Here is a 27,390-nt window from a genome sequence, read left to right on the forward strand (position 1 = left end):
AATGTTTTTAAAAAAATACGGAAAAATATATTTATAGTTAATGTTTTTACATTTTGAAATTATGTTACAGAATTATTATAATTTTTAAGCACTTAGGTCATTTCCTTGTTTGTTTAGTCTCAACTTTATTCCTTTTTTTAAACTTATTTTCTTGTTTTTTTTTTATTTTCTCCATTTACTAATTTCTTGCTAATTTTCTGGGTCATTTCTTCTTTTGTTGCTCATTGCTTTCCTCCCATATCTTTAAAAGAAATCAAACAAATTTGCTCAGGTTTCAAAGGGTGAAAACTGAAGTGAAAGCACAGAGCTTAGTATGCTCTCTTCAAAGCCAGACTGCAATACTAAGTTTTTTTTGTTTGTTTTTTTGTTTTATAAGTGTTTTTCTTTATTGAGTAAGCATGGTTCTGCATACAATATAGTTCACATTTCATATGTAACATAATCGTTTCTTCTTCTTCTTCTCCTTCTTCAAATAACAAATTTCATGATTTACTCCTGTTGGTTACTCGTCCTCAAATACAAAGCCATGAAATACAGTTGCAATCACAAGATGTTAAATCCTCACCCTCACAAGCTTATACATACTGATTGCACACTTGCACACATACAGACACCCACTCAACACACACACACACATACACCCCCATACTGCCCACCCACCTCCAGACACATACATACAGTTTGTAACCAGATGTTTTGATTAAGTTTTGCTGTTGTTAAACATAGTCCCCAATCAATCAATAAATCATTTTTTTAACACAGTATGACTAATTGATTTACAAATGGTGATTTCAGCATCTGCAGTGCTATTTGTACTTCATGAGTATTTTCATTTTATGCTACTTCAAACTTCTACCACTACATTTCACAGGGAGATATTGTGTTTTTTTTACTGCACTTACATGTATTTGATAGTTGGAGGCAGAAAAAACACATAAAAATAATATGATTTATAGAATATGAGAAGTTTCTGAAGTAGTTAAAATAGCTCCACTTTGATCAGATTCAGTATTAGACTGCTGCTTACATGTTTATGTGTCAGTGATAATTAATAATTTCATAATTTTAAATATAATAATATAAAACTGACTACTTATAAAACTACTCTTTAATTTTTACTCAAGTAAAGGTTTGAATATAGAACCTAAACTTGTTAAGAAAGTACTGGGTTTCTATTATATTCCTACTTTTCTCTTTAAAGATTAAGCATAAGACGACCTCTCCCACTGTGACACTACCACATACAGTAAGATTAACCCTCTGGTGCATCATGTTCCTCTCACCGCTGCTTTAATTTGTCGTCTCCTACAGTTCAGGTGTTCTGTTCCCCACAGGGTGGAGTAACAAAGAAGGAAAGAACTGAGAATCTAGTCAGAGTAAAACATTTAGTTCATTTTTATGGTGGTACCTTGACCAACAGACTGAAGACAGTAGGGAAACCAGTGTGTATGAAAGACCATGAAGAGTTAGCAAGCCACCAAGCCAAGGCTAGATTACATTTCCCCAAAACTACATCCAGTAATTTTGATTACTTTTGAACTATTTTGGTATGTGTTGCTCCCTCCTGGTTTATATCTTTGCATTTTGAATGCCGACCATTGGACATTTTTTGTTGGATTATTTGGTCTCATTCAGGAAGAATGTTTTAAGACAAATATTGTGGACAATCCAGAAGATATCCCTCCAGTTAATTTGTTTGTACTCTTCCTTTTAGGGGGAGGTTATTTTCTTAAATTGGGCAAGTGAAAGCTTACATTCAAGTTTCCTCTTAGTGCTTTTATTTGGTGAGGTCACCAGGGCTTGAAAGGAAACCCAAATTATTATCAGTTCCTCTATAAGCCAGGTCTGGGTACCACAGGTGCTCTTGAATTTTACTTGTTCTGATGCTCTGATTAAGGTCTGAAAGACTGAAAGCATGAAGATAAGTGCATAGATATGTGTTTCAATCTAAAATTGAAGATAATTGTTACACCACCACTGGCAGCTGAAGTACATCTGTACTATTTCCTAGTACAAGTGCTTGATATATCAGTCGGCCTGACCAGCACCAAAGTTACGATCACTGTTAAAATACAAACTGAGGCATCAGCTGCTTTCAAACAAATAAATCAATAAAAAGTAGCAAACATAAAGCACCATATTGAGATGAAAGCAAACAGATGAGCAGGGTGTATCATGACAAAAATACAAAGATTTATTTAGCAAGAAGGAAAAAAAAAAGCTCCCAAATAACACTGTTTATTCCTTAAATACAAGTGTAGCAAAAATGTGTCTTAGACAAGCTTGATTGGCATAAGTGTGTTTCCCTGGATGCACAAGTTAAGTGGATAGTGTCTTTTTAAGTCAGCTTCACACAGATAAGGCACTAACACTAGTGTAAATATAAAGTGGCAGTGTTGGTGAGTCGATGTCGGTTTATAAATCACACTTTACTGTTGTGTTTTACTCTGTACTGTAAAAATGCTGCGAGGTGTGAAACCCTGTCTCGTCCAGACACATGTGAATAAAGAAATGATAAAAATACAGTCACAAATGCATCTTCCCCTCTCTCCCCATACTCCCCTCGACAAACACTGACTCGACATGATGCATTGTTTCCATGAGTCAGCTCTTTTCAGACAGAGTGCGTTGCAAACTTCAACTGTTTGTGTCAGTAAGAAAAATAAGGGAGCAAGTAAAACACTACATATATATATATAAATATATGCTGTAACATGTACCTAATCCAAAACCAAGCCTCAGCTTCACCCTCCTAGAAGACTGTGAAACTGGGGCTGGGCAAGAGAAGTGTCTTTGGAAGGGCGACAGAAGAGTCAGTGCGGCTCCTGCAGGTTTATGTATTGCTGGTGTGCTCGTATTTAAAGTTTATAGCATCAAGGAGGTGTGAGGGGAAAAGAAATCAGACGCAACACAGAAGAAGGACAAGGAATTATAATGCCCTCTGACCCTGATTATGACAATTCTCGATGATGAATGCACTTGATCGACCTTCAGAAATGATCACTTAAGCCCCTTTCAGACATGGATTCTGTTACATCGCCAGAGCTGCAGATCTGTTAAATATCAAAGGTCTCTGTGGAGTAATTATTCTGTAATGGCTCCATTTAAACATGACAGCACTATTACACAGAGAGCTGCAAACGCTCTCGCTATATTTCCTCTCACTGCAGGACAACAGCTGTGGCTTGAAAAAATAATAAAGTGATTGTTCATCATTTTATTAATGACTCGCTCGCATCCTCTTCTCACTGAGCGAACAAACACTGCAGATTTCCTGATGAATTTTCTCATCTGTGTCATCGCGTATGTATAGAGCAGAAAATTCAGCAAAATATGCCAAATTTAGAGAGTTTACATTGTTGTTTCGTCGTTTATTAAACTGATTTTCTTTTCTTTGTGAAATAGAATTTCGAAACTGCTGTAGCTTTTAGATTAATCCCACATTCAGACGTGTTTTGTTAGATGGCTGACGCAGCTTTAATTGAAAAAAGGATGCATTTATTTAGACACTGAGACCAAAATGTAAGTCTCCTCATGAAGTGTATGTCTGAAAGAGGCTTTACAATAAATTACAAGCACGACACAGATGTTTTTTTCTCAATACCAATACCAATACCAAATACCTAATGATATGGCAGACAGATTAAATGTGAGTGAAGAAGTCCCTTTCAGTATAGTGTTGATCAATATAGAGCATTTAGTGAGGAGGCTGGGTGACGATCAATACTCAGACGTATTAAAAAAAAAGAAAGAGGGAGGCATATGGAAAATGAAAGTCTTATACAAAACGAAAGGATAAATATAAAATCTTACACAGAGGTATAAAACCCATAAAGAAGATTAAAAAATACCATTGAGCAAAGTGTACACAGGATTCATGGGTACAGTCATTAAACTTTGGCACAAACTCACACTCACACACTCTGCTGGTTTGTGTAGGGTTTTTTTTCCTGGTTAGTGTTTGAGACTGGCCACAAAAGGGCTGGAAAGAACATGGTCAGAATGTCACTGGTTACACTGGTCATAATGGAGTGTACTTCAGATCCAAATGTCTTCACATGAAGCCGGAACTGGAAGAGAGAACAAGAGGCAGTTGGGAATCAGTTTTACAGCAAGTAGTGGTTAACACAAGGGGGGTCAAACTCAGCATAGTGTCCAGGGGTGCTAAATCCGCCACCATTTAGGTGACAGAAACAACACCTGTTCACAGACAAAATGTTGCTACACCATCACAGCTCATCTCTGCACTCTGTAGTTTGTTTACACTTGTCCGTCGTTCAGCACTACATCGCTCTGATTAGTTGTACGTCTATCCCATTGTGTCCAAGCAGCATTATGGTCTACGTCTGTTGATATTGCCCCTTGGAATTCTGAGGTTCCAGACCACAGGGTTCCTACATATTTGGAATTTCAAAATTCCATACCCAAATTTCCAGACTTCACATCATATTTAATTATTCTTAATAGCCGATTGTAGCCAAGTACCATAACGCAGTGATGCAAACACAGGTATGGTGAAAAAAGAGAGAGCCTCTGAACTTCTAGGGGGGTCTGGGGGCATGCCCCCCCGGAAAAAAAGTTTGACTATTTTAAAGTTATAATACATCAGTCTGGTGCACTTTGGGAGCAAATTTAGGAGGCTAGATATATGAAGAACTTCGTGTTTCTGTAAACAATTTTGGCCACAGTAAGCTAAATATCTAAAATATGCATTAACCCAGCTAAAAAGGCCAGAGAATGTCATGAGCAAAAGTCCCCAGTTTGCTTAACAAAGTGACAGTGTTAAAAAAACAAACAAAAAGCAATCTAGGCTATATGTTAATAGGTCAATATTAATATTTTATTGTTCCAAGTTTTCTATTTCCACTCTGGTTTTAAAACAGTTTCTAACAAACAGAGAGATGCTTTATAACCACACTAAACACATATCCTAATGATGATTTTAGCTGCATTTTAATGGTGTAAACTTTATTTTATCCTCAGAGTGACAGCTGACTGTGTGGGTGATTTTACACTCTGCAGCTCAGAATAACTTGAGACACCTGATAACTGGAAATAAAAACTAAAGAAATAACCCACACTGTTAATTCTATTACAGTATGTGATATTAAGAATGATTTCATCCTGTCATCAAACTAAATAGCGAAAAATACTCTGTACTTAAGTCATAATAATTCTTAAATGTGCCTTAGCCTACTTTTAATATTTGTAAATTATTATTATTATTATCATCATTATTATTTCTAGTCTCTACATCTGTTAAATCAGACAAGCTGATGTTCACAAAATTATTGACAAGGATTTTTTATCTGTTTCATCTGTCGTATTTTATTCTGTTGTAGCCTATGATTACAGGCTGTTGTTACTTAGTTGAAAATAACTGTTTTGCCGTCACTGAAACAGAATTTTTTTACAGATAGGCTACTGTTTCATCTCATATGAGTATGAGTTCATGATGATGATGTCACTCCTAATTAACAACTCCACCTCTTTCACATGAATGCGCTCATTGCTGGAAAACACAGAGATGACAGAGCGAGTTGATAACCAGCTTTGTAGTACTAGTTATCCTGGATGGGCACTGTTAGGCTCTGTGAAGCCAGCTCACCTAAAGAAAGCCTGGATATGTTAAACGTGCATCGTAGTACAGGCCGACCGGGGGAGAGCGAGTATCAGAGCGGAGACAGTGGAGTGACGGACTGCGAGAGAGAGAAAGGCAGGCGAGCAGTGACACACATCCTGCGACTGGAGTTGCTTTACCTGCGACAGCTGTTTTATTTTTATTTTCCCCTTCCTCAGTGCAGTTCCATCATGTAGCGTGACAAAAATAGGATTTATTATGAATCGTTAAGGGCATCTGTCAGTTAAATTATTTTTGGAAATACCTAATTTTCTATTTTAGAAAACAGTATTTTAGAATAGTGGTAATAGTCTGGAAACATAAATATTTTTCCATACTTTATTTTTCATTTTCCACACTTTTTAATACCTAGAAATTGATCAAATTTATTTCCATACTTTTCCATACTTTCGTCGGAACCCTGAGACCAATTCGCATTAGCAAACTGGTCTAGCGAGGGCAGGCTACTCATGTAGACAAATCTTAAATGCACTTAGTACCATTCCATATAAGGGCAGCCCGAACTTTGGAACACTTTAAATCTCTTTTAAAAACCTACCTCTTTTCGCTTGCTTTCACCTCTAGTTGAGACAGATATGTCTTTTACAGCTTTTATTTGTATTTAACCTGTACTCTAGTGTTTATGTTTTATTGTCTAAGCCTATTGTTGATCTTATTGATAATTTTTGTGGTTTTTGCTATTCACTCACTCTTTGGATGAACTGTACAGCACTTTGGTCAACCGAGGTTGTTTTTAAATGTGCTATATAAATAAATTTTGACTTGACTTGACTTGACTTGACTTAGTAGTCATCAGAGTTGTTGCCCCGCATTCATTTACCAGCAGGTGGCAACATGTCCTGTGATATGTAAGACTGATTACTGAACTCATTTGTCAGCAGCAAGTCACTAATGAATTAAAAACCTCTAATGTCACACTCATTGCCTACAGACTAGGGCTGCCCCCGACTAAGATTTTTCCTAGTTGACCAACAGTCGTCATTTAGGGCCATTAGTCGACTAGTTGCCTGCATGTTTACGATATTAATTTAATCATTGAATTATATATTTTGGGCGGGGCAACACAATGGTTTGAGTTGAAGGTGTGAGAAAGAACAGTATCAGTAACATTGTTAACACTGTGCTACATTACAGAGAAATACAAAACCGTACTAATGAACCTTCATTAATATAGGCCTATATTTTATCTGAGGTCACTAAGCAACCTTAACAAGCATTGTATAGCCTACTGACCTGAGTGCAGAGCTAATCTTCTTCCAGACGCTGTTTATAAGTGTATAGGCCTATCGTCCGTGGGACAGATGTAAAGCTCTGGGTAGCCCTGCACTACCATGATCAACTTTTCCATATTTATCAGACTGAATATTTACAGAAGAAGGGAACGATATCTGTTTGTAACGTGACTCCTGTCTGACTGCTGAGTGTGGCCTCTTCCTGTGTCTGTCCTTTCAAATTAAATTCCCACATGGTCCAGTCATATAGGTTCTGATTTATGTTGACAAGGCGCAGCTCCTAATAGAGTTTCAAGTTTTTTTGCAACTAAACAACCAATGAAATCTTGTTGACAAATGACCTTTCTCGTTGACTAATGCTTTAGTCGACTATTAGGGAGCAGCCCTACTACAGATGTATAAATCTATGGATGCTGAATATTTCACTGAAACATCAGCTTTAACTTAAAGAGAGGCCTCTTACTTCTTGCGATCCTTATCCTTCTTGCCATTGGCAGTGAGGCTCTGGGCCTGCAGGAGCTGAGCGGCAGCTCGTCTCTTGCTGAAGGAACTCTGGTCATCATCCAGAAGCCTCTTCTTTTCCTCCAGAGCTGCTTTCTCGTCTGCGTGAAGGCGCTTCAGTTGCTCAAAACGACTTTGCAGCTGAAACACACAAGAGAAAACAACAGAGGTGAGTTACAGAGATGTCTCCATACTTGACTCCATAATTGATCAAGTAGATCAAGCAAAAATAATTAAAAATCTGCCTATCTATGTGGCAAATTAAAACTTTTACGCAACAAATTACTTTTTCTCATTATCTTGCTCACTCACACTAAAACCAAATTAGATGTGAAATTGTTAAAAGATTAGATTTTTAATGCTTTCATTTTGATTTTATCCAGTATAAGACTAAACATCCTGAAACATTAATATTTTGGTTTCCTTATTATGCAAAGCAGCAAACAAACACAAAGGGAAAATACTGAGGCAAGTCAAGGTTGAACCAATGCATTTGTAAAATGTTGTAGGTTTTTACACAAGACAGAACTTTGACTGTTTATTCATTCCAAGTAAGTCTAACTCAGGCTAACTTGGAGGTTTCCTTAAAAAAACCTCCAGTGAAAATGAAGTTAACTCTGTTACACATTCTTGTTCTGTTTAAAAGCAGATGTTTCAATGTTTGATGAGCAGAGTTACAGGTCAGCACGTACACTGAAGCTGCAGGCAAGCAGATGAGGGGTGGGACTAGTTTGCATATTCATAGACCTGTATATTCAAAAGGCAAAGGTGCAGAGTCACATCTAAGCCATTTTAGGCATGAAGGGATTTTTTTTCCATGGATATAATCTAAATATGTGATTTTGCTGAACAAATATATGTTTTTAGGGGTTTAAACAAACTGTCTAACTATCTTTGACTAATTTTTAACAAGGTCACCACCTTCTGTCTCCGAGATCTCAGCACTTCTTTAGCGAGCACAGTACATGTGCAGCTAATGAAGAGTTCCATGTGAATGAGTTTGTCCACATACCTCTCTCTCAGCCTCCTTTAGCTCAGACTCCTTCTCCTTCACTCTCTGCACAAACATCTGCCTCATCTCATCCTCCCTCTTCTGCAGCTCCACCAGGAACTCCTGACGCTTGGCCTCATAAGTCTGCTGCAAGCTGCACACACACACACACACACACACACACACACACACACACACAAACAAACATGTATACACACGAGTTGCCAGCCATGTCAGCTGTACATTCTTTATTGTGTCCAGTGTCCATGCAGGTGTTTCTCAGCTCACCTGACAGGTTTGCACTCTGGGTCTGTGTCTTTGAACCCCATCTCCTCGAGTTTACACCGCCTGTACAGCTCGTAATGCCGAGTGTGCGTCTGCTCCCTCAGGTCCTCCATGTTTACGCAGATCAGCATCTCCCTCAGCTTCACAAAGTCACAATGACTCTCGTTCTCCACTGACACACATCAACAGACATGTGATAAATAAGCTGGTTAGCCGTGCAGCTCTCCACTGACAGCCACAATAATTTTTTTTTTTTACTTCAGGGGTTGGCTGAAGGCCAACATTAACTCCATTGAGCAGGAATGTGCCCATCTCAAAATTAAGTTACGGTGTATTGCGCTCTTTCAGCCACAGTTCTAATTTCAACATGGGACATGTGGGACAATTCTTGTGGGGGGAAAATTTACAGCAGATCTCTTGCAATAAAAGCACAGTTGTCTAGGAAACTACAAACAAACAAAAGCCTCATTTCCACTGCGTCATACAGCAGGGGTGGACTCAACTCACAAGGAATAATAACTGTGCAATACTGTATACCGTGATGCCATGAAACCGTAATATTTTCTGAGTTATCGTAGCGTGAATATCTCACACTATTGCAACCCTAGTACCTAGTACTTCCTTTTGGTACCACCTATGCTACCAGCTAAGCTATGATTAACAGCAACTGTAATTTTTTTTTATTCAATTCACCAGGATCTTGAAAATGGCCGCCTGTAAAACCACACCATGGTCAACTGATGAAGTACAGTGGTTCCTCTGTTTGGTTGCTGTGTGTTAAAGCATGTCGCTATGAAAATCAGCTAAGAATCCCTCCAAGACTGAGGTTGTGCTATCTGTCTGCTACTAAAAAGCTGAGTCGGGCTGTACAGTGGAAATTCGGCAAATGATCCATCTTACCTTGGACTACACCCCAGGGATACTGACGAGCCTTCACCATCTTATTGCCAACGGAGACTTCCTCTGTGCTGCCTACGACTGCAAATGGCAAATGACCCTGAAAAACAGTTTATTATAAGTTTAAACATGAAGTGCAAGCAAAGATACAACATGGCTGGAACATCAACTCTTCTACTAAAACTCGTTAAAACAAGTCAGGTGGCGCAAATAAAAGTATAAGTAAGATTTATACACTTCTTAAGTTACAGCTGTTTACACCGTCTCTCTCAGCAATGTGCCCTCACACATACACACATTCAGTGTTTAAGTTATATTTTTAAAACCTTGCTGATGCTACAAAGAAATGCCGGTTCAATTCTGAAAATATAACAGCTGCAAACCTATGAGAACATACTGTACGTCTGTCAGACTGTGATGACTTAAGTGCAAATCCAAACAACAAACCGCAAAACCTTTAAAACTCAAAATACATCATTGTATTTTGACCCAGTTCTTTTTTTAGCATAACCAGGCCTTAGGAGACACTGTAGTTAAAGGAGGTGAAATGTGTGTATGAGTTTCCTTACATTCATTGTAGTGTTGACCTTAGCGACCGTCTCATCATCGAGAGGGAACTGATAGATCTGGACGCCGTTGCTGACCAGCTCGCTCATGATTTTGATCTTGAACTTGTGCAGCTCGCTCTTACTGATGGTGTCAGCTTTGGCGATCACTGGAATTATGTTCACCTGCAGCGAGATAGGAGCATGTACATGTAACAAAATAACAGATTCTTTTTCTTAAGTTATCATTATCAAATAAACATGCTACTATCTGCAGACTTAAGAGAAAAAGATCTTTAAAACAAGAAAAATTTCCAAGAAGAAGAAAAATGTTTCCACAGAGGGCTCCAGGATAATCATATTTGAAATTCTACAGGCAGCAGCTCTGAATAACTCAGTGTTTAAAAATCCAGTGACTCATCTGATCATAAGTTTCACTTCCTCCACGGTTCTCTCCTCAACTGTAGATGTCGAATATAAAGTCTTAATCAATATCGAACAACCAAAATATTTTCAGATGGACGTCCCTGACCTAATGTGTATTAATTAGGGGTCCTTGACACAAAAAAGTTAAGCACCACTGCTTTAGAGCATCATTTCTATTGGTTATGATAACTCACAGTCACTGATTTCACCAACACCAACAAGACAGATAATATGAAGGTCTGATCCACTTTGCCTTGCATGACTGTGGTGTGGTGGTAATTAAAATTAATTGTTAATTTTAATGTAGGTTTGAATAAAATAAAGTTTGTTAATATAAAATTAGTAGCAGTAACTTCCCTGAACTTTGAGCAGAGCTGCTCCCGGTGCCACAGGCATTTAATAACTGAGCTAAAACAAGCTAATCTCAGTAATTAACAGAGCATGAAACTACATGCAGACACAGTGAAAACTGTCTCTATTAAAGTACAAACAACCGTACAATTCAACAAAAACTATTCCTACAGTTTGTTTTTATTACTTTATCTAAAATACTTCTTAAAACTGATTTTAGATAAGTGTTATATAAACCAGGTTTGCTGATGTTATTTCTGGCCCAGCAGCCCACTCTGCTGTCCAAGTCGTCCCACATTCCACTCTGCCTGTCTGTCCGTCGGCTTGTCGTACCAAAGAGAGGCTTGGAATGAGTTGTTGTCACTAGACAAGCTTCTGGGCCAGACCACACACCCATACACACATACAGAATACACAGTGATCCCAGCAGAGAAAACAAAACAATGCTAGGAGATCTGTTCCAACAGCTGTCTGAGTGAGTGAGTGAGTGAGTGAGTGACTGTCTTTCTGTCAGTGCTGCAGACTCAACAAATGGCTCTTTCTGTCTGTATCTGTACAGTGGCACAAAAGGACAACTCGAGTGTGTATGCGTGAGGTGATTACAGCATTCCACTGCTTTTTCTCCTCCATTCACACGCAAATCCAGGGTTACTGACACTCCGGAGCAGTGAAATCACACAAACGCACAAAAAACACAACGTCGCTACACACAGAGAGCATGGGAAAGTTTCTGACCACTTCAAGAGTGAAGGGAGGGGTTTGGAGAGTTGGATAGCTAACCTCTCTCAACAGTCAGCCCTAAAAACACTTGAAGGAAAGTCTTGAAATGACCACAGAACAGACTATAATATGGTGGTTCTATCACATTCATATCAGTTTGTATCTGATTCTTCAGAAGCGAGCACTGTTTTCCTATTAACAAAAAAATACTAAAAATCATCAAGCTCTTTCGCATACTGACATCTCTTCTACACATTACACACGCCAGGGTTTCTATGGTAGCCCAAAGAATTGACAAGTGCATTATAAGATACTGACGTCAACAGAAGTCAGTCTAATCAATGCAAGCAGATGTCAGATAGATGCACTATCATCTCTTTGGAGTTAAACATGTTTCTGCATTTAACTCTTGAAAGTATTCATACATGATCAAACCTCTTTTCCCCACCTAGTTTGTTGGGTAAGGACAAGTTCAACAATTTCATAGCAGGTTAATCCAAGCCGCCATTTTAAGCTTTGTCAAATCAATACATTTTTTCTCCAAAAAGGTTAATATAATCTTAACCACACTGAAGATAGACACCTTTGGGATGTCTTTGTGGTATACCGAGGAAACCTATTGTGATCATGTCTGTCTGGGTCAAACTAATAACTGTAAGGGATGTTTATTAAAACTTTTTTTCCTCATGCAGATAATTGCCATTTGTGTATTTATTACATGAATATAAAGTAATGAAACTGACAGCTTCACTATTTGCTAAAATTTAATGGACCGTTTTAAAATACAGTACAGGTGTTTCATTATGTGACCAGCCATTATCAACCCACTTGACGAGGAGAGCTTCAACCACAGGTGCTTTCACCGTGCACATTCGTTTTCTGTCTCAATCACCATTTACTGCTGCATCTCGTTGGCTCTTTTTTTTGCAATTTGTCATTAGCTTTGAGGAGATTAGAAAATGAGTCTTTTTCCCTAATGATTAAATGTGCGAGTAGCTTCAGTCTCAGGTAGCCAGCTGCAAGCAGATGGGTTACCGAAGGCAAATACCATGGGACTAAAGTGAAAAAATGGAATTACCAAAGTTTTTTTCCCATATGCCATCATTTTTTAACTGCATTGTAACCGTGATCACTACAAGCGGTTTCTAATGTTGTTGAGGAACAGGTAAATGTCACCATGTAATACAATTACTATGTGTAGCGGTAAAATGACCCATTTTATACTATATTATACCTGATATTCCCCAAAAATTCCAAATATTTCCTGTGTATCCACTGCCTTCTGATATTCTATGGTATTTCAGAAATCTCATATCAAAGCAAACTTTGAAAAGCCTCCTGATGTACTGACAAAACAATACATCAGTCTGACCCTTCAACACACACACACACACACACACACACACACACACACACACACACACACACACACAGCAATCTTTCTCCCACCTTGCTATCTAGTTTCTTCATAGTGACAAGGTCCAGGGACTTGAGTGAATGACCCGAGGGGGAGATGAAGTAAAGGCAGGCGTGGACTCGTGAGTCATGGTAGTTGTGCAGAGAGCGTTTGATTTTAAGCTCCTCCTGTAGATAACTCTCAAACTGCCTGTCGATGTAGTCCACCACCGGCTGATAGCTACAGAAGAGACATATAAGCTGGATCAGAAATTTGGCTTTTATGAATGGTGAGCACAGATTAGTTCACAATGACAGTACATTTAAAATACAATATGTAACTTAACAATCATTCTTAATCCCATTCACTCTTGCATCATCATCACTCAGACTTTCTTGAACGTGATGAGACTGTTACTCCTATTCACCATCAGTGACACACTCACACACACACTCTCCTCCTCCTACCTCTCTTGTTTGTTCATTTGGTCTCCAAAGCCTACAGTGTTGACCACGGTAAGGCGTAGTCGGACATTACTCTCCTGCAGGTCATAGGTTTGCGCCCGCAGCTTCACCTGAGGCTCAAAGTGGGATGACTCAAAGTTCTCAAAGTTGGTATTGAACAGAGTGTCCATCAGGGTAGACTTGCCAATACCTGTTTCACCTAAAGCCAGAGAAAGATGGGATACAATTTTTAGTTATTGAACTCCATGGTTGAGACCCACTTTAGTAGTGTGTGCATCACAGACTGGCCCTTTGACACCAAAACAACTTTAAATGAAATATTCCTAAAACTTAATTTGCTCAAGGGAGGATCACTCAGCACCAAGCTCCAAGTACACACTCCAGCTGTATTAGAGCAGTGGTCGAATCATAGCGTTGCTCAAGAACACAGAGAAGGCAGTTGTTGAGGAAGGATAAATATTACTCGTTCACCCAACCACGTATTACCAGCTGGTGGAGAGATCTGAGCCAGCAGGACCCTTCTTACCACAAAGTGATCCTTTGACCCCTTGTCTCTCTCTCAGCCCTTAATACTCAGTCATTAAGGGTATAAAATGGGGAACAAAGGCACTCAAGCTAAGGGTTAGGAAGAAAGGAGCTATAACATCAGACAGACCTAAGCAATGGCCATGAATTGAGGCTGTCAAGTAAAACAACGTGTGTGTGTGTGTGTGTGTGTGTGTGTGTGCATGTGAGTGAAGAATTTATTCTAGTAGCAGCATTCTGTGTGTATCTGTGTTTCAGTAGGGCTGTGTGTGTGTTATTCGTGTGTGTGACATACCAATGCAGAGAATATTGAAGCAGAAGCCCTGGCAGATGGACTTGTTGACAAGCTGATCTGGGAGGCTGTCAAAGCCAACATGTCCTGCCAGAGACAGGGGTCGGACTCCCTTATCCTGAGGAAGAAATTGCAGAGACAGGCAAATCATTCTCAAGATGCTGCAGCTGTTTCTCCTCAAATAAGAAAAAAGTTGCCCTGGGGAGGTGTTATTTCAGCAGAAAAGTATACTTACAACTTTTAGGCACTGAACACTTGCAAGCCAAAGCTTTCGTGATTCTTACATTCAAATTTAAATGTTGTAGGGATGCCCCATAATGAAGATTCTGGCAATATTTGTTAACTATTCCATACCATTTTATATCATATATCATAGGTTATATCAATTAAGAAATGCCCTAATGGTACAGACACCTTTCATATTGTTTTGCAAGTACTGATATACATTACCCCTTTACCATAATATGTTCAAAGGGTAATGTCCATCAAGTTAAGGATCATATGATATGATCCTTAACTTGATATGATCCTTAACTTGATGGGATTACACAGGTTTTGCATTTTTAGAGAATGACATTTACAAGTGGCTCTTGGCTACTAATATAAAAGATCTAATAACATGCTCTAAACATTGATCAGCCATTGAGACAGACGCATGAGAGAAACAATAACATACATTAATACATTTCTTTCAATGTTCAAGCTACTATAAATGCTTACTACACTTCCTATCTTCCTCCAACTGTGCGCTCCTGTCGTCCTCCTCTGACCTGCCCCTGTCTGAACTCAGAAATCCAGAATATAATTAGTAGGTTAAACAGAGGGCTAACATTGATCTAGTTGTAGTGTAGTACAATTTGCTGACGTTAAGAAAATTCCATATGACAGACCTACAACTTTTGATAACTGTGGCCTGTGTTGTCTATTTGGAAAACACTAAACATCCGCACAAGTTTCGACAAGGTGTTTATTTTTGAACAGATAATATTGCCTGAGTGACTTCGTGTCCGTGAACACCAGTTTCCATTCATATTGTACATGTAATGATTTAATTGCACATTTCGAGCTACAAAGCTAGCCCAACCTACATAACTCACCTGTAAAACATGACCTAAAACGTTGATAAGGGTCTACTAGTGACTTATCTGTAGCACAGGAGTGTTAAACGAACAGCACATTGTAATGTTAAACTTCTGACGGTTGAATGGCTAGCATAGAGTTAGCATAGCTAGCGCCCTCCGCAGTGTATTTTGGTGAAAGATGTAACACGGAATCCCCTTTGAAAAGTTGAAAATTTAAGTTGAAAAGCCCCGCTATGTGTTCTGAATATGGCTCGACGCAAAAACGGGTGTGTTTTGTGTTTTACAGTGTCTGCAATTTACTTTAAACTGTCGTGTTGTCTATAACTTTAACAGAAAGTAGTTGTCAGGCTAACAGTAGCTAACTTAATGATAGCTTCGGACACTCCCTGCCCAACTGTCAAGAACACCGTCACTTGTCAACCGAAAAGAGAAAAATACTCACCGGCTGCCGAGCAACATCCGAAGAAGCCATAGTTTTAGCTAGAAGTTTAAAACACTAGATAAATTCAGAAATAATACAACAAAACTAAATAAAGAACGACTTTTTTTTCCCAGAACACTGATTAGGTACCGCCTCACTGTGTCTGCCGTCGACAACTGGGCAGACTAGACCACTCAAAGCAAAACAGGAATGGGGTTAAACCTATAGTTCGTAAATCTATATTAAAACTATAATTTTACATATCAGGGCAAATTATCACGATGACGTAAATATCCAACACTGTTTAGGAATAATTTAGACGAAAATTGTGGGAAAATGTAGGCAAACAACTTTAATTAACTGCAATAATACACCGACCCACCCCGTTTTTCTATAATGGTACAGCGCAAGTTAATTTTCCCAGCTGCTGCCATGGTATGTTGCGGACTGTCAGAAAAATTGTAAAGCCGATTACAGCGCAACATCTCCATTCAGCAGCTACTTTAATCAGATGCTCTGATGTTGATGCAGCCCGGTTCTGACCTTTTTTTCTTTTTCTTTTTTGAAACACTGCATTGGCCGGCCTGATAAGTTAGTTTTAAAGACCACGGCTGTCTTTCACTCCGTTTTTAGAGAGTAAGGGACTGTTCTTTACTGAACAGAGGAGGGGCGGCTGAGGTGTAGCCTCACTTTTTTTTTTTTTTAATTTGACCCTCCTCAAAGCTACAGATTTTTATTCTTTCTCCCCAAGAGATGGGTGCAAAACGCATGACCCTTCTTCCACCATGAATTAGATTTTAGACTAGAAAAGATTTTTAGGCTTTGATGTTTGAACGGTGAAAGTTGAAGACAAAATCCTGGAGTTAAAAAGCTTTGGTTTAACACTCTTGTTGCAGATGCTGGTTAGTTAGTGCAAACATTTTATTTTTGCCAAATTTTAAATAACATATAAAATAAAGTGACTTTGATGAAATAACACTATTTCTTAAAATAGTGATATTTCATCAAAATAATTTTTTTTTTTTTTACTTTAGATTTTTTTTTTTTTTTGGACATAAGGTTTGTCCAAGGACTGTCAGAAACTGGAAAATCCAACAATAATTTCTGTTGTTCCAGTTTCTGGCTATGATCAATTGGATGATTTTAAAAGAAAACACACAGGTTTGGTAGGCGTGTTTTTCAAAATTGGTGGTAAAATAAAAACAGAATGCAACCATTGCAACCAATAAATAAATAATAAAATAAAGAAGTCCTTACCCAGTGCTTAAAAAATGATTTGACATGCCTCCTCCTTTTTGCACCGTCCCTCCCTCCTCATAAGTAACGAACAGTCTCTAAATGAGATGTATTTCACAGGGCTGATAGCTATCATAGGGCTCCTTTGCATTGTATTATCTTAATATTATGTAACCCACATTACTCACTTTTATAGCCTATATTTTTGTGAACTTTAACGCATTTGTCCTGAGTGTGGTCACCATGTGCAGTCTATGATGTAAGTCAACAAAATTGCATGCATTTCCACTTAAACAGAATATCATCAGGTTTTAGTTAGCTATCACAGATCTGAATGGGATAAAGTCATCCAGTTCAGGCCCTAATTACATTTTCTCTTCTTCCTCACGCCATCATGGCTCAGTCGACACTTAAAATAAAACCGCATTTTCAAAAATTTGACCGCTTTAATGGCATGGTCGACTTAACAGTAATTAAAGTCTAAGTTTACGAGGGGCACTGGAACGCAGCATGATTTTTGCAGTGGTGAGTGTGTTTGCATGGTCGCTCCACAGCTACGTGCGACCCCTATCTGCCACAGCCCGACACTCCCCATGGAGGAGAGGAGAACAAGAAGAAGATGCTGTCATCCGTCGTCTGCCACCTAAGTGAATGACAGCAGCATGAACATGGACTCATTTTAAAAACATCCTCGTGCAACTTATCCCGCTATCTCTGCGCCTCTATTCGGGTCGTTCAGGATGATGATGGCGTCGCGGTGCACGGAGCAAGCCGTGCAGGAGTTCCTGATGGAGAGAGGAGGGAGGGTCCAACAGATGGAGCTGATCGATCATTTCCTATCAGTGTCGGGCCAAAACGAGCAGCCGGAGGAAGGGGTGGATCGCGAGGTGCTCACACGCATCGTGGACAACGTGGGTTTCGTGAAGGTGGAGAACGGCGTGAAATTTGTTTGTTTGAACAGTGAAGGCAACACGGAGTCGGTGATGCGTGCGGACACGGGCGGCCACGATCACGCGGAGTGTAACGGGAATATCCAGGAGACACTGGACAACAACTATGTCAACAGCATCCCTGACAACAGAGACCAAACAGGTGAGGGACAGCACCCATCCACCATGTGTTGTTGTTCTTACCTGTGTGACCATTGTTGCCCATGATTTATTTGTTTAGATATTATTTATACACATGCAAAACCCTGCTTCATTATCTAAGCCACAGTGTTTGTTTACTTGTGCAGTGAGTGACGTAATGTCCATTGATTTATGTTTTTGCTTAGATTGCATTGTCTTGCTTTGGCCCTCTGAATAGCCACAATATTATAAGTGTCATTGTTTTGCCATTGCTTTGAAATGCAAATAACTACCATACTGACTGAGACTGAAGTCATCTCAACACAGTGAGCTTTAATTTGGACTCTGTCTTGCCAAAAATCACAAAAAGATAACAAGACCACCCCTTTGGAGTCAATTCAGGAAACCATAGTGCCTTATAGACTCCATCACACAGTGTCAGAGCTGGATAACAATACCAAAAACATGCTCAATGTTTCCACAGCACCGTCCAGCCCACTGGCTGCCAGCCTGGACAATGCCAAACACTCAAATGGCAACGGGGAACCTGCAGCCCCCTCCCAGAATAATAAAGCCAACACAGCGACTCCTACCTCTGGTGGAGGAGGGGAGGTGAAGCTGAGGGACAGGAGAAGGCGGGAGTCAGCCCCAGTCATTGGGACTGCAGATCTTGACCAGGCTCACCCCGCGGGGTCCCACAGCCAGCAGGTGAGAGGGGCGCGCAGGATTTCCAAAGGGTCACAGCGGGCCATGTTGAGCAGCTGCCTATCTGAGGACAGCGCCTTGGAAGGGCTGGAAACACTCGGAGATATCAACACACCCAAGGGAAGTCGCAGGAACTTCATAGAGCTGATGATGAGTAGCTCTCCTCAGGTAGGATACTGTGTTTGTCTCTGGCGTGAAAAAGGCTTTTGAGTAGTTTATTATTATTATTATTATTATTATTAATATTATTATTATAAGGCATGATTTTATTTGTATGGCAGCTTAACAAAGCTCCCTACAGGGCATATGACTTAAAACAAGCACAATTAAAGCCCCAAGATAACTGTACAAATCATTGATTCACATATAATAGAAAAATGCTACTGTACTGCTTTTGATTCAATTGTAAGTTTGGCCACACCTAAAGCAGTAATGTCAGGTGTTCACCTTTGGGTGTGCTTCAAAACCTGACTGGCACTCAGTTGTCCATAAATGACATTAAGCAGGTTTCCCTGCCTTTGCTGTGGTGTAACTTGCAGCGTGGCAAAGAGCCCAAGTATTTGGAGTGTTACAAGAAATGCAATATTCATGAAGAGTGACTCCATAGCAGCTGCTGTCTGTCTTATGTAACTGAGAGACACTATGATGTAATCTATCTTGCCTTAACTTATAGGCAGGGTGACCTCTGACCTCCTATTGGGGATCATCAGAAAGCAATAAGCAGCAAAATGGACTGTTTCAAAATTAATGTTTGCATTGCATGTCCGTATGCTTTTTCGCTCCTATGTTGTAGGTTCGGAGGTCTTTGATCAACCGTGGGTCACGCCTCCGTGACTCAGTGAGGAGCGACGGAGATTCGACATCGCTCCTCTCCTCAGCCACCGACGAGGACTGCGCCTCAGTGACCCTTGACCCGCTGGAACACGAGTGGATGCTGTGCGCCTCAGACGGCCTGTGGGAAAGCCTGCAGCCCCTGCTCAGTGTCGAACCCAGCCTCGTGGCCAAGAGAGACTTTGTGACGGGCTTCACCTGCCTGCACTGGGCAGCAAAGCAGGGCAAAGCTGAGCTGCTCTCCCAGCTGCTGGCCTTCGCCAAGGAGAACACTATACCCGTGAATGTAAACGTGAGATCAAGTGCTGGATACACACCGCTACACCTGGCAGCCATGCATGGACACACACAGGTGGGTGGCGTAGATGGTGGTGGTAGCGAGGGTGTCGTGTGTTACACCTGCTCAGTGAGGCAGCAGATGAATGTATCTGCTGTGTCTGCCCTGGCTGGAATCATTAAAGCTCCTACTCAAAACAAAGTGAATCATCTAGAAAAACAATTAACTAACTTAATTTGTTGGGGGTTTTTTTTTACACAAAATTAGTTGAAAATATCATATATTATCATTTATACTCCTAACTTTGTATATGAAAACCTCTTTTCTTGCACAGAAGACTTTCTCTCACTATTAATTTAATCTTAAACAGTCCGCTGAAAGACTGTTTCCTAAAATGACAGCAACAGTCCGACAACCTGTCTGCCAAGTAATGGCTTCCTGAATGGGACGTTTTGGAAGGCATTTTGAGTCCACTATGTGCTTTTAGTTCCTAAAAAGGATAGAAATATCTACACAGAAAGTTTGACCAGTAACAGGCTTAGGTGTGGATTCAACAGGAAAATGTGCAGGCTGTGCTCTGGCCATAGGAAAAGACTGGATACAGTCAAAGGAAAAACCTTTTCCGGACGTTAACTTTTAAAGCAAATATTCCAGGAAGGTAAAAGAATGGAATTTTGTTACAAAAACACAGGAAGAAAAAACACTTTCTTGTAGTTTGGCTTATATTATGACAGTGAACTTTGTTTTGTTTGGACAGGCAAAATTAAAAATGAGTCAGTCAGACTAAAAGTCTAACTTCATCTGTTGTCACTGGCCAGACAATAAAAAGGCATCCTTAAAATTTAATACAACGACATATCCTAAATGATAAATAAAATAAGAAAATCCCCAAAAATCATATAGACAGTATGATGAATATACACAAAATAATACAGTACATATCAACCATAAATAAGACAATACTAAATATGGGAAAACAAACACACAATAAGCATGACTTAGTAATGGGCTGTATTGAGAAAATCAAATATTGAGATATGTATTTAATAATTTTATGTTTATTAGTGTTTTCAGGTCGAAGGGAAAGAGGAAAAAAGTTGTGGGGGGTTGGTAAGAGCCACACAATGGTACAGAACAGGCTTTTCAACTAAGCAGTCAATAGGTTACATCCCTTTGTGTATATGGTCCATTTTTTCCAGTCTTTTATATATTGATCAAGTCACAGCCTTAAAGAAAAGGGGATTTTCTCCAAACGGTGAATTTTGTCAATAATTGCAATCCAGTCGTCCTTGGGGGGCTTGCCTGTAGCCACCTCTGTGAGATAGTGTTCTTGCTCTTGGCCAAAAACATTTTATAAAGGTATTTGACCTGGGTCATGAGACTGTCTGGGGTTTTGCCCAAGTACAGTATGACAAAAGAAAGGTATTTTTGACCAAATATTTGATATCGATATTGCAGGGATTTTGTAGTGTTGACTTTTGGTGCTGTGACAAATTATTTACACAATGAGATTTTAGATAAATAATTATCACATATAGATTATCACACAGATATAATGTCTTAGTGGGAAAACGCAAATAATAGAACAGCTAGAACAGTCTGGAAAATGACATCACATGACTGTAATGCAGACTTTAAACCCAGAATATCGAAAATATAAGATGATATCTAGTCTAGGATCAGGATATAATATATGAAATAATATCAGTATATTGCCCAGCCCTAAGTTGACTGATCAAGACGGACAAGATGGCGGCAGAGAAAACACAAGTGTCCTAATGTTGACATGCCTGATTCTTGATGAGACAGTCACATGATGTAAATGTATTTATTTATTTCTATCAGATTTCTTTTGCATTAAAGCACTGGTACATTCTGTGTAGATGCCAGTATGTGAATCTTACCTGTACTGTGTGTATTTAATGTGCTGTGATTGACAGGTGGTCCGTGTGTTGCTGTCAGACTGGGAGGCGGACCCTGAGGCTCGAGACTACAGCGGGAGGCGAGCCATCCAGTACCTGTCCCCGCCGCTTGCTGCTGACCTGCAGGAGGAGGGCGTGGTCACCTCACCGGGAGCTGAGTCCGACAACGAAAACACCAACGGCAGCAGTGGCGGAGGGCGCAGCTGGCGATTTCCCAGAGTCCTCCAGGGCAATCTGAACCCACTGAGGCTCCTCAACCCACCCGCTGAGGCGGCAGAGGAGGGAATCGTGACCGGGAGGACAAAGGGGGGGATGCAGAGGAAGTCGTCTCTGAGCCGGCTGAATGCCCGGCTGCACCGAGGACGCCACCGGGCCCAGATCATCCACAGCGCCTCCTTCAGGGACACGGGGGAGGTGGGGAGAGGAGAGGAGCTCCCCAGCAGCCCTCTCCGAACCCGACCACTGTCCAACCTGTTTGGATGAAGTTACACAACTCGGACATATTAACCAGTGTGACGTGTGTTGATTTACAAAATACAGTTTACTCACCTTTATAAGCTGACAGGTCGGACATTTACGTGACCAAAATTAACCGCACAAATCCTAATTTAGAGTGTCAAGCTGATTTTTAAGTTTTATTGTAGGACTTATTTTTGTTCCTGTTGAGGTTGTTAGGCTGATATTGATCACTGAGGGTAGGTCACAGTTCATGTAGCATTTTATTTGCCACAACAATTCATTAAGTTAAAACTGAGCTATTGTTCTGTGAATTGCTTTTGAGTTAGTTTTTTTGTAGATTTTTCTATGTGTTTAGGCTCTGCTTTAGAGCAGGTAGCTAGCATTACACCCGTTTTTTATTGTTATTTAACACTCGAATAATGTTCACACAAATGCAAAAGCACCAGGCAGGATTGTATCAGGTTTTCACTTTAGATTTGACTCACAGTGGTGAGGGGGTTTTGAAAATAGCACTTAGGTTTGATTTCACACAGCTTATCCAGAGTCTTGTTTTTGTTTGCAGAGTAAATTAATATATTCATAGAGCAAATTTTCTATATCTCAACCTCCTTTGATTGGGTGGTGCTGGTTTTTCAAATACATTTCTGTAATTGTGAATTGTTATTTTTAAGTACCAGATTTTTAGTATTCAGACTGTTGTAACCACAGAATTCTTGTATGTCTAAACAACCGTGTACAGTTGTCATGTTTGCACTTGTCACTTTGAAGATAGTTTGTGATTATGGGAGGAAACTGCTCGGACTAAAACCATGTCAGCTGTTGTTGACCCCATGTCATACTTATGTTATTTTCCTCTTAGCTGTGGTGCTGCTTATCAGTCTAGATTGGTTTGGTGTGAGTTGCTTAGCGTTGGAGTTATTGACTCAAATATAACAGAGTGCTCCAGGGATGATGTTTTTCTGTAGGCCGACACAGAAGTTAGCATAGCCCTGGTTCCCTCGACACAGCGGTCGTGTGACATAACATCCCTACCACAATGAGGCTGTAAAGCTGTGTTCGGCTTGATGATGTTCTGTAGTCATAGAAGACATAGAAGCTTCAAAATCCAAGAGTAGGGTATTTTTTGATGTATTAATGCCATAGAACAAACCGTGAAAGTCTCTGAAGCTTTTGTTAACGACTTTATTTCAGGCATCTACCGAAAACCCATTGACTTTGAGAACATTGAACTGGGAGTGCAAAAATGCTAACTCATTTCAGAGTTTAAGATTCCCTGGAGCACTTCATTTAACCAAATGGCACTCAGGTTGTGGTGCTCAAAGTGCCAGGAACAAACAGCATTTGAAAAACTCAACAGCAGTGTCTCTTTCCAGAAATCATAACCTGGTTGCTTAAAATAAAGCACAGGAAGCAAACTGCAGAAGGAAGAGTGCATCTACTCATGGAGGTAGTCTTGTGCTTGAGACAGCGCTAGAAACATTATTTGCGTCCTCTTCGGCTGAGCTGTAATGTTAGCTAGCTTAGTGGTGCTAGATGAGCTAGCAGTAGATGCAAGCTTCCTTCTGGGCAGTGATACAGTTGGCGGGTGTAGTTCGGTAGGAAACAAAATAGTTCCAACTTGATCTGCTCACAACAAGGTCTGTGGATTATCTTGAGTAACTAGGTCATAATTTCTTGAAAAGAGACATTAATTTTTTGGCACTTTGAGCACCACAAACTTTGAGTGCCATCTAGCTCCATTATATATAGCCGATATATCCAACACTGAGCAACTCGCACCAAAACAGTCCCTTTTTAATATTGTATTCACGATGTATGAGGGCGATCAGGTGATAACACCTTTGGATGTATAATGCACTGTATATATAAAAGGACAAATAAGAGTATGTAATTTACCCTATACCTTTCACCTTAGTTGGTCAGTTGACACCAAAACAAGACTGCCATGGCTTTAGTTAGACACCAGTACTTTAAAGACACTGATCAGTTACGCAGTGGGGCTGTTTCACAGGATAGAAGCACAGGGAACTGCAGTTTTTCTACTGACTATAATGTACCTCAAAGCCTTTGAGCCTGGTTCACTCATTGTTTCATTGCTTTTTCTGGCGGAGTGTAAGCCGTATGGGCCTCTGATAGTAGATTGATGTGCTTTGTGCAAATATCCATTTCTTAAAATGTATTATATTTACCATTTATATCAGAAACATTACTCTAAAAATCATATAGATACAGTTTTTCATGCAGTTTTGGCTCATGTCCAGATTTTAATCTACTGAAAAGTTATTCATGTTTAGATCTTTCTGCTGCACATTACTGATTGGTTCGGCAGTATGGTAATTATCCAATGATACAAACTGATTTATATCCACTTTATCCCGCTGGACCATATTTTATATTTAATACATTGCTTGTATCTGCCTCCTGTATTGCTCTAACCTTGCATGTACACAATCATTTGCTGATCATGTCTGCGTCATCTGTGGATAGTGACGAGTCTAGACCAGAATAAGCTGTATTTTTAGCCGAGGAGCACATTGACTTTTTGACTGTTTTCCAAAACATGTGAACCTTGCTTATATCTGTTAATTGGATCGATGACACATCCCAGATTTCATGAATGTACCCTTAGTATTTTGTAGCATTTGTACTCAAATCGTAGGGCTTCATGTAACTGTACAGTTGACTCTTCCAATGTAGAAATGTATCGTACAAACCCACTTTGATGTCACTTTTTTCACATGCATGAATAGGGTAAATGTAAATTTTGTGCACTGTTAATGTTTTTGTCGTGTCTGTCGTCTTTGTGGAATACTGTGAAGTTCTTACGTGGTGCAAATACACTGTTACTGAGCCATTGTAGTGTTTGTCTTCATTTCTCATCCTTGAAATAAAGCAATAATGGTTTGCATAAAACTGAAGTCAGTGTCCTGTTACAGTACGCCACTGTTGTTCAAGGCAAACAAATATACAGAATATGCAGGGACGTCGAATCAGTACAAGGAATTCAACGAATGGTGGTCAGAGTTGTCATATTCAATCATGAATACTGGAGTCAGGATGGACCAGACTTGTTAAGCAGGCTATTTTGTTTGCCGGCCTGCTGACACCAAGTGATTGTCCCTGTCTGGTGGTGCTGAATAATTGATGATCTGATGACCCCCTGTGCCACCATTTACAGTACATCCACGGCTTCCTGTCCACAAGCTGCCCCTGTAACACTGCGCCCAATATATTCACAGCCAGCCCTCGTTCTGCACCTGCTGTGTGTGTATTTATGTGTGTACTTCTATTGTTAGACCACACAAGATTAATGACACTTTAATGATCTGATTTGACCTTTAAGATCTGGTCTAGTTTGGGTCAATGTCTTTCATAAAATGCAAATTCACAACCATTTGAACTGCACATATAGACTTTTCAAAGTTTAATTAGCATATTACATATGTAGCTTTTATTTGAGAGAGAGAGAGAGATAGTGCATTTGCAGCCAATGTATTAGCATCTGGGACTGGAGAGATAACTGCTGCTCTGACACAGCAGACATCTGGGACTGTTCTCTACTTCATGTTGACCAGAACAAATCAGCCATGTAAAAGTAGGATTACATGTGTACAGTCGTTATAATCAAACGTACTGCTTGTGTGAATGCACATACTCTTGAGTCGGACTCTGCTTTTTTGATGGTTCTCTGATCTCTGCTATCGCCCTCATCGTCCAGTCACACAAGATTTATAGAGTTCACTGAAGGGCTGAGCTTTTATTCCTGGGCCAGTAGATTCGGAGTCTAGTCGCCTTAGGCAGCCTATCTGTTAGATGACTGCTGATCGGGATGGAGCAGCGAGGCCGTCTGACTGCAGCTACTGACCTACATACAAAGTGAAGGGAGTAATGCCTATTATGTAAATTCCTCTGCCATCTTTTCAGGGAAACTGTGCCAACTTTTTTGCCCCGGGGCCTCTGCTATTGGACTAATCCATGTCTAATCTATCCCCATCTCTCACTCTCTCCCCAAACAGTTACCAGAGTGATGATGATGACAGTCGCACAAAGCCTACCCAGTGACTAACAGTGCCAAATAACCATCCACTTAGTAACAAATGTGCAGTCATCTGGATGTTCTGTTGTTTTGTGGCATACAGTGCCTACACAAAGTGTTTGTCCCCCTTAGAGATGTTCATGTTTTATTGTGTTACTGTACAACGCTGAACTAGATTTATTATCACTTATCATCAGAAAAGTTGCCCTTTAAAGGTCCTATATTGTAAAAAGTCAGATTTCCATGTCCTCTTTATCATGAAGCAGTCCTGTCTGCAATAACGGTGCAGACATGCAGAGAGCACAGATGTGGATGACCCGGAAACACTGACCAATCAGAGCCCTAGATTTTAACAATAACTACATACCGGACTCCAAGATGGCACCTACTGGGGAGCGACAGAAGCTCAGCCCATAGGGACTTAGGTTGGGAACTGGAGGGTCACTGGCTCAAGTCCCCGCCCGGACCAAATATGGAGCGTGGACTGGTAACTGGAGAGGTGCCAGTTCACCTCCTGGGCATTGCCAAGGTGCCACTGAGCAAGGCACCAACCTCCAACTGCCTGGAGTGCCTATCCATGGTCAGTTCCTTAATTCTGACATCTCTCCATTTAATGCATAGTGTGTATTTCAGGCCTGTGTGTACAGTGTATAGGAAAACAGAGTGAAAAAAATTGAATTTCCCCTCCAGGATTAATAAAATATATCATCTTCTTCTCTTTCTGTTCACTCCAATGGAGTTGCATGCCTGAAGCATATGCCATAAAAGCTTTCTAGCTTCCCGGTTTATTTCCGCAGTATGCAGCCCACTGAATAAGCACAGTAGTGTATCTCCCGCTGGCCCCACCTGCAAGTTCCGTTCAGCTCATAGATTTTGTGATCACAGATTTTTAAATCGCTTTTCTCAGCTTGAGAAAAGTTTTACATATATAAAACCTCCATGGCTCAAAAAATTCAGAATAGAAAGCATCATAATTGATCTTGTCTACAGGTCGAGGTGTCCTGTCAACAGTTTTACAGATCTGTCTTTTACTGTCTTTTACAATAATGGCCTATGGGGACAATACTTTTTGGCCCACAGGGGAT

At 40.1% G+C, this 27,390-nt stretch overlaps 2 protein-coding genes across 2 annotated transcripts; one reads left to right on the forward strand and one right to left on the reverse strand.

The window, feature by feature from the left end:
* Window positions 1-677: 677 nt before the first annotated feature.
* septin10 (septin 10) lies at window positions 678-15,956 on the reverse strand. Its single transcript, XM_049593828.1, has 10 exons — window positions 15,791-15,956; window positions 14,270-14,384; window positions 13,453-13,648; window positions 13,039-13,225; window positions 10,117-10,278; window positions 9,551-9,647; window positions 8,654-8,822; window positions 8,387-8,519; window positions 7,337-7,515; window positions 678-4,070 (listed from the first exon to the last, which is right to left on the reverse strand). The coding sequence occupies exons 1-10, from the start codon at window positions 15,818-15,820 to the stop codon at window positions 4,055-4,057; spliced, it is 1,284 nt and encodes a 427-aa protein (XP_049449785.1). The 5' UTR covers window positions 15,821-15,956; the 3' UTR covers window positions 678-4,054.
* Window positions 15,957-16,970: 1,014 nt separating this feature from the next.
* sowahca (sosondowah ankyrin repeat domain family Ca) lies at window positions 16,971-25,114 on the forward strand. Its single transcript, XM_049593822.1, has 4 exons — window positions 16,971-18,097; window positions 18,560-18,948; window positions 19,574-19,963; window positions 21,829-25,114. The coding sequence occupies exons 1-4, from the start codon at window positions 17,746-17,748 to the stop codon at window positions 22,291-22,293; spliced, it is 1,596 nt and encodes a 531-aa protein (XP_049449779.1). The 5' UTR covers window positions 16,971-17,745; the 3' UTR covers window positions 22,294-25,114.
* Window positions 25,115-27,390: the final 2,276 nt, after the last annotated feature.

The sequence above is a fragment of the Epinephelus fuscoguttatus genome, linkage group LG13 (genome assembly GCF_011397635.1).
Source record: "Epinephelus fuscoguttatus linkage group LG13, E.fuscoguttatus.final_Chr_v1".
Classification (NCBI taxonomy): Eukaryota; Metazoa; Chordata; class Actinopteri; order Perciformes; family Serranidae; genus Epinephelus; species Epinephelus fuscoguttatus.

Excerpts from the sequence above, each read along its gene's own strand:
- septin10 (XM_049593828.1), bottom strand. The coding sequence starts at position 15,820 with ATGGCTTCTTCGGATGTTGCTCGGCAGCCG. Across the intron at positions 14,385-15,790 it reads CGGATGTTGCTCGGCAGCCG|GATAAGGGAGTCCGACCCCT; the intron begins GTGAGTATTTTT and ends TTTCTTCCTCAG. Across the intron at positions 9,648-10,116 it reads AGGTCAACACTACAATGAAT|GGTCATTTGCCATTTGCAGT; the intron begins GTAAGGAAACTC and ends ACTGTTTTTCAG.
- sowahca (XM_049593822.1), top strand. The coding sequence starts at position 17,746 with ATGATGATGGCGTCGCGGTGCACGGAGCAAGCCGTGCAGGAGTTCCTG. Across the intron at positions 18,949-19,573 it reads TGATGAGTAGCTCTCCTCAG|GTTCGGAGGTCTTTGATCAA; the intron begins GTAGGATACTGT and ends CCTATGTTGTAG. Across the intron at positions 19,964-21,828 it reads CCATGCATGGACACACACAG|GTGGTCCGTGTGTTGCTGTC; the intron begins GTGGGTGGCGTA and ends TGTGATTGACAG.